Source organism: Rattus rattus, chromosome 4, assembly GCF_011064425.1.
Source record: "Rattus rattus isolate New Zealand chromosome 4, Rrattus_CSIRO_v1, whole genome shotgun sequence".
Taxonomy (NCBI): domain Eukaryota; kingdom Metazoa; phylum Chordata; class Mammalia; order Rodentia; family Muridae; genus Rattus; species Rattus rattus.
Window position 1 is genome coordinate 98,357,219 of NC_046157.1, and position 7,448 is coordinate 98,364,666.

Here is a 7,448-nt window from a genome sequence, read left to right on the forward strand (position 1 = left end):
CCTCCATGGGTACCAGACATGCATGTGCTGAAGGAGAAGAAGAAGAAGAAGAAGAAGAAGAAGAAGAAGAAGAAGAAGAAGAAGAAGAAGAAGAAGAAGAAGAAGAAGAAGAAGAAGAAGAAGAAGAAGAAGAAGAAGAAGATGACGACGACAAGGAGAAAGAGAAGAGAAGAAGGCAAATGTGAGATAAAGCAGTCTATGGACACTTACCCACTTCACCCATCTTTAGTCCCTTGTCACCTTCTCTAAATACCAGGTTTACTTTGGCTCCCTGACTGCTTGAGAATCAAAACATTTTTCATGAATTGTTTTCTTGAAGGCCATTGATGGTTTTCAAATACAGTAGTCTCAGCCAGGCAATGTGGTGCACACCTTTAATCCCAGCACTCTGGAGGCAGAGGTAGGTGGATCTCTGAGTTTGAGGCCAGCCTCATCTACAGAGCAAGTTCCAGAACAGACAGGGCTACCCAGAGAAATTCTGTCTCAAAAACCAAAAAACCAACGAACCAAATAGCCAACCAAGCAATCAAAAACAACAACAAAACAAGCAGTGATAAGGAAATAAACGTGGCTTAAATTTTTAAGAGAAAGTAGTCTCACTCATTAGTTCAGCAGATAATTGAGCTCGAACCCTGCTCAAGCAAATACACAAGACAACAGGGGGCTGTGATCTAGACCATCTAGAGCAGAGACCAGCAAGCTTTTTGTTTGTAGAGATTTAGATGCTGAGTGGTTCAGTCACAGCATCTCTTGGGAATACCCAACCCCACCCTTCCAGCACAAAATCAGCCACAGACAAAGGTAAAAGAAGTGGATGTGTTCCATAGATCCTGCTGAATGAAAAGCAATCTTCAGCGAGACTCAGCCAGTTTAGTTCCAGGCTCCTCCCCCTCCCCGTTTAGCGTGTTTGGTGTACACACAGTATTAATTACTCGTTATTACCCTTCCCTTGAAACCTCTGCTCTAATCTGGAGCATCAGAATCTCGTGTTCTGCCCCCGAGAGCCTGTCAGGTACATCTTCCGATTTACATCGTCTGGGTTGCCGTTTATCAAGATCCTGGGTTTGTTCTCTTGTAAGCTCTCTAGACATTACTGTGTGAGAGCGCTCTCTGTCCTAACCACGCTCCTAACTGACGTCTGCATGTTTTGTCTGTTTATAGTGTCTTTTGAAATGCTGGTTAAAACTGAAAAACCATTTCTCACTTCCTCTCCCAGCACACCTGCTCTTTTTGTCTTTATTTTCGTCTCTGGTCTTCTAAGGTTGAGATAATGCGATGGGATGATACCCGAATCCGCAGCGCAGTGTTCGGTAAAGAGGGGGCTGACAGCGTGGGCTAGCCCCGCCCTTTCTCTTCTCGAGATGCCTTTGGACCCTTATATCTTGTACCACGGACCAGTAAGCTGCGGCGTTCTGTTGTCTGGTGCTACAAGACCTCTTGGTTCTGGTTTCCCATTTTTCATTCTCACCACCTGTTCTTGATCTAAAGCAGGCTGTCAACGAGAGTTGCATTTGCATGCACTTGGTACCCAAACTGGTAACAGCAGAAACATTGGCTTAGCCCAGATGGGTTTATATTTTCCATGTACCACCGCAGCTGGAGGCAGACTGCTGTTCCCTGCCGGTCACGGGAGGTCAAAGTCAGGCTCAGCTATGTAGGGAGTTCGAAACCAACCTGCACTATATGATGTCCTATGTCAAAACAAAACAAAACAAAACAACCAAACGAGCAAACAATAACTATAATAATTGATTAAAATTAAAAAAAAAAAAAAACTTTGCCAGAATCTCCTACCTGTCGAGTTTTTTTTTCTTTTTTTTTTTTTTCTTTTCCTCATCTCATTGCCTAGGCTACATGAGTCCAAACAAATCAAATATTGAGAAGAGCTCTGGCCCTAAACACATCTCCCCTGAAATCCAAGCCCCCTCGCCCCTAACAAACAACAACAAAAACTCATGACTTTTGAAGCAATTTAAATTCATTGTATGAAGGAAACTAAATGATAGGCAGATTCAGTTGTGAAAGAGGAACTTCACAGAACTACAAAATAAACTAGTTTTAGGGAAATAGTCATTTCAGAATGTCTGAATGATATGCCGATGTTTGGAAAAACGTGTGTGTGTGTGTGTGTGTGTGTGTGTGTGTGTGTGTGTGTGTGTGTGTGTTTAGTTTTGAAAGAGGAATGATGCAGGACATTTTAAAGTGTTATATAAACCATCTATGAAGGAAAGCAACACAAGCCATTCAGAGAGGAAGCCCTACCTCCACATAGGTCGCCATATGGGGCTTTGGCACTGAGCTAAGCTATGCTACCCATTCCTATCCATCCCATTTCTTCTACATGGACTGGGTACTCCCACTGCTGCTCGAAGGGAAATGGGTATCTAGACTCTTCAGGGAAGGATTATCCTTACCCGCCATAACTTCGATTATATATATTAAGATATGTGACAGGCCGGGGACCCCGTCTCCTGAAAGCATGTGAACGATGGAGGTTTGAGTACCTTCTGTCACTAAATAGCCCCCTGCCTATTGTCTTACATTTTAAGATATGAATCATATAGTCATGGTCTGTTTCTGTAATAAGTGACTAAGGGAGTATTTCTATACTGGAGGATTTTTATGACATCTTACTGATTTTTACCTTGCTATAAAAATAGTATCTCTTTGAAATTTAAGGGAGTAAACTAGTATGTTGGTACATGCTTATAATACCAGCACTTGGAAGCTTTTCCAGGAGGACTTGGAGATAAGAGCTAGCCTGGGCTACATCATGAGACTATGTCTTAAAAAGAAATGAGAATGACAAGGACAACAAAGCAGAGAGAATAAAACAGAGGCTATCCAAGGTGAAGTAAACACAACCATGTGGGAACGTCTCATAAACCAGAGAAGACGGTTTCTAATACTTGTTGTTTAATAGGCATGTAAAATTCCCCTTGGATGCTGTTTCCTGGCTTCTGCAAACTATGACGAGCATTTCAGTTATCATAGAGTGTCATATGAAACACCAATAGTCTGAGGCTTTGAGTAAACATTACGCTCACATTTTCCACCCACGTGCTTCTCTCATGTGTTTCACAGGTGACTACGTCTTAATTTTAAAAAAGTTTTATGGGGTTAGGGATTTAGCGCAGTGGTAGAGCGCTTGCCTAGAAAATGCAAGGCCCTGGGTTTGGTCCCCAGCTCCGAAAAAAAGAAAAAAGAAAAAAAAAACGTTTTATTTTCGTGTATAACAGTGAGGGTTTGCACATTTGAGTGCAGGGCCCACAGAGGCCAGAAGAGGGCGCTGGATTCCTTTGAGCTGTAGCTTCAGGTGGCTGTGAGCTGCTGAACGTAGGACATTCTCCGTTGGTGGCAAGAAGAGCCTTCAATTTTAACTGCTAAGCCATTTCTCCAGCCCCATGGCTTTTATGTGTTTTCAGATACTTGTTTGTCTGACTTCCTGTGTGTATGTATATGCATCCCATGAGTACCTGGTGCCCTCAGGGGCCAGAAGGCAGGACTGGATCCCCTGGAACTGGAGTTACAAATTGTATGGACGATAGAAGCAACAGTCAGGTCCTCTGCAAGAACAAGTGCTCTTAGCTACTGGGCTCCCCGCCCCCACAACACGTCTTTTTGGGTTTACTTGTAGTTTCCTAGAGTTACTTTACACAGACAATTCAAATGTGTATATTTTTATACTTCTGTAAGTTTTACACAAAAGCTGGCACTCTGAAGACACTCAGGTGCTCCCAGTCTCTCACAAAACACATTTTCCTTTGCAGTGCAGTTGGTGACTACGCCACTATTGCATTTCCTGACTGAGTGTACAGTTCTTACCTCAGCTGCTGCCTCTGGGTACATAGGCTGTTGAGAACAGTCTGGGGGATTACGGCTCCATGAAGCCATAGCTAGTTCTCAGGATGTATTGGCTGAGTTTTCTTTCTTTCCTTCTTTCTTTCCTTCTTTCTTTCTTTCTTTCTTTCTTTCTTTCTTTCTTTCTTTCTTTCTTTCTTCCTGTGGCTAGGAGTTGGTCATGGTGGCACACACTTTTAATCACAGCCCTCAGGAGGCAGAGCCAGGCAATCTCTATGAATTAAGGCCATTCTCATCTCCATGGTCTTGGCCAGCTAGGTCTTCATAGTAAGACTCTGTCTCAACTAAAAAAAAAAAAAAAAAAGAGAAAAAGCTAGAAGGATTTCACTGTTTTTATCTTCCCAGGTCCCACAAGGACAGCTGCGGGTTAAAGGGGAAGTGGGGGTGTCGAGCTAGCTCAGCAGAGGGCTTGATGCCCAATCCTGAGGACAAGAGCTGCTCCCAGGCAGGAAGCCTCTAACTCTGGCTCTGAGGACTCCGGCACCTTCCTCCTGATGTTTGAGCATAATCTCACACGAAGAACACGTTAAAACCAATGTGACCGGAGCTGAGTTATAAAGAGTAGTGAGGTTTCAGCGGTGAAACTCCTGAATGTCATGCACGGAGAAGAAAGAATGGTGCAGTCAGGGTTTTCGATCAGGAGGGAGGGGACTCACTAGGAGGGAAACGGGAGGGGACACAAGTTCTGGTTTTGCCTCTGACATGGTATCTGGACTATGTCACAATATCGTCAAGTTTGTTTTCTCACCACTAAAAAACATGTTCCCGTGTGTGTGTGTGTGTGTGTGTGTGTGTGTGTGTGTGTGTGTGTGTGTTTTGTTCTGAAAGGATTTAGGAATATGATGGGAGTCTTTGTTGGCACCTGTGGTAGGAAATAAATAATGATTCAGGGGTAGCCATGGAGATGGGACAGAGAGTAACAGGAGGTCGTGTGGCTGGTGCCTGGTGCCCCGCATCCTTTTGTAATGTTTACCTTTATGGGTACCAACACTGTTTAGTTTTCTAACAAGCTTAGTGCTCAGAGGAAATACAAGTTGAGCCTCTACTTCCCGTGGTCATGCTGTGAAGGGACAGACCTCCCTCTTTCTGATGCTCTATAGCTAATCCCTCAGTAATTTGAAGCTTAAACTCCTGCCTGTCCCCTAGAGCAGTCTCTAAACTCCCACAGATGGCCTTTCACAAGACTCACCAAAACCAAACAGGGAATGTTCAGACTGTGAGAGATTCCTGTTGGCATAGTTACAGGCTTCTAAGTACTCAGGCACTTGGATTGGGATGTGTAATGTTAGTAGGCAGCAGTAGAAAGAGAGAAATGTGGTCCCGATAATAGCAAATTGGGAATGGAGGTATATGAGACCTGGCTCGCTGTGGTGGGGTGATGTAACAGATGACAAGAAGGGAGACCATTCAAACACTGTCCTTAAGTTGGAGAGGTCAGCCACTACCTGTCAGCTCTGTGTTACAACTGGTTTTGTTGTTGTTGTTGTTGTTGTTGTTGTTGTTAGAAGCTTCCCAGAGTTCACCAAATAAGCGCTTTGATCACTGAGGTTAAGATTGGTCAAGAATGAATATACATCCAATCATTTCCTTCCTTCTCTACAGCAAGCAAGCTACAGAAGAAACCAAGGCACTGGCTACAGAGGAAGTCAAGGCACAGGGCCTGGAACAACTGATAGAAAAAATCCAGATGCATCTGAAGGACATTTCATGCAAAGACAACCTCCGGGAAAGGTTCCAAGTATACGACACGGAGGAATCGGGATATGTGGACAAAGAGACGTTCTTTAAAGTCTGCGAAACTCTTAATGTCCCAGTCGATGACTCGTTGATTAAGGAGGTCAGTGTGAATCGTGGTCAGTGTGAATTGTGGTTTGGGCTGGTTGGACAGGCTGAGGGCTGCTCATTCCTTCCTCAAGAGTTACAAGAATTAGATCTCCTGTTTCATTCTGAGGATGGGATTTCCCACATCACAGTATCGACTTCCTTCTCTGATTGTTGCTGCTGGGTGTCTCTTAAGATGGGACTGGGGACAGATGTCCGAGAAGTTGCTAGACTAGCATGTAAGGGATGGGAGGCAGTATAGGTAATTCTGAGGCAGCCACTGCCAAGATCAGTGAATTGTACAGGATGTTTGCAGGCTTTGAGGTTTTTCAATGCCAGTTCATCAGCAGGGACTAGCATGGGAGCTGAAGCTGATAGGACCACGGCCCAGGGCAGCAATGATTCTAGGAATAGCATGGCTAGCTAGAGATGAAGAGAAGACACAGACGTCTTCCTCTTAGAAGTCTCGAGATTGCTAAATAACAGTGTCATTTATTTTATTTGTACAAATCCCATAAGCCAGGAGCCCCCTGGAGGTCAGAAAAATGTCCCCCCACCCTGACCAAGACTCTAGCTTAATACCAAGACGTGCTCATTGGTTAAGAACATGGAGGCTCTACTGACCTTCTTGAAGAACTTCCAGCAAGAGGAAATGTTTGGAAATTAAGGTCCATTTAGGAAATGGTTTTGATTAAGTAACTAGGTTAGGATGCAGGGTTTTGTTTGGTCTTTTTTAAAGACAGAATGCTAAAGTGTGGGGAAGGATAGAGAGGAGTACTTGTTCATGTGGGCTAAATACCCATTTAGTTCTTAAGCCATTCAGTTGACAGCAAGGCTTAATCTTTTTTTCTTCCCTCCCCTTTTCTATTTCCAAGTCAGTCACACTGTGTGACAGGGGAGCAGACATGATAGAGGAAGCACAGCCATTGCGAAGTGGGGCGAGTGGGGGTGGGGGGGGTGAGGCAGCTCTGCATGCCTTACAAAGACAACCAACGCCTATGACTGTTACCCAGCACAGTCGAGTCCAGGGGGCATTTAAAGGGATATTCAACCAGATTCTTCTCTTTGGCTGCATCAGCAGGAGCCTAGGATTTAAGGGTGTTTAGTTTTGGGGTAGGGGAGCAAAAGTTGCTATTTGAATGCAGCAATGAAAGTCTTTTGAAGCTGGGTCTGCTGGTACATGCTTGCAATCTCAACACTTGAGATGCAGAGGCAGGAGGATCATGAGTTCAAGGCTAACCAAGGATCCAAAGTAAGAGACCTCCTCAAAAGATAAAAGAGGAAAAGTGCTGTGATGATAAGGGCGCCCCTACAAATATGGAGAGCACCACTGTGGTTTCACTGTGTATGACGTGGGGCTTAATGTCCGACCTACCTTCCAGGATCACTGGATTACTTTGGAGTCAGCTGAGGATATAAAGGCTGAACTTTGTTTGGGTTGGCAAAAGCTGAGCTCTTTCTGCATAAGCGTAAGTGAGCTCTGCTGCTAAGCCGAAGTTAACCTGACCCACCTATCCTCTTTATCCCTTTGCAGTTGATCAGGCTGTGCACCCATGGAGAAGGCAGGATTAACTACTATAACTTTGTCCGAGCTTTCTCGGGCTGACCCGAACGAGAGAACGCAATACATTTTTGACACTGAACCGACATTGAGAAATCCACCACACAAGCCTTTAAATCACCCCGGAAGGGGGTCTTTCTCCCCCCCCCACTCTTCTATTTCACGATTACTCAAGTCTAAAATAAATTATATTTAAAGAATCGGA

At 44.3% G+C, this 7,448-nt stretch overlaps 1 protein-coding gene across 1 annotated transcript in view; it reads left to right on the top strand.

The window, feature by feature from the left end:
• Efhc1 (EF-hand domain containing 1) overlaps window positions 1-7,448 on the top strand; it is a 39,521-nt gene extending 32,073 nt beyond the window's left edge. Inside the window, 2 exon segments of the mRNA XM_032899490.1 lie at window positions 5,464-5,698; window positions 7,217-7,448. Coding sequence (XP_032755381.1) covers window positions 5,464-5,698; window positions 7,217-7,288 — 307 coding nt within the window. The 3' untranslated portion in view covers window positions 7,289-7,448.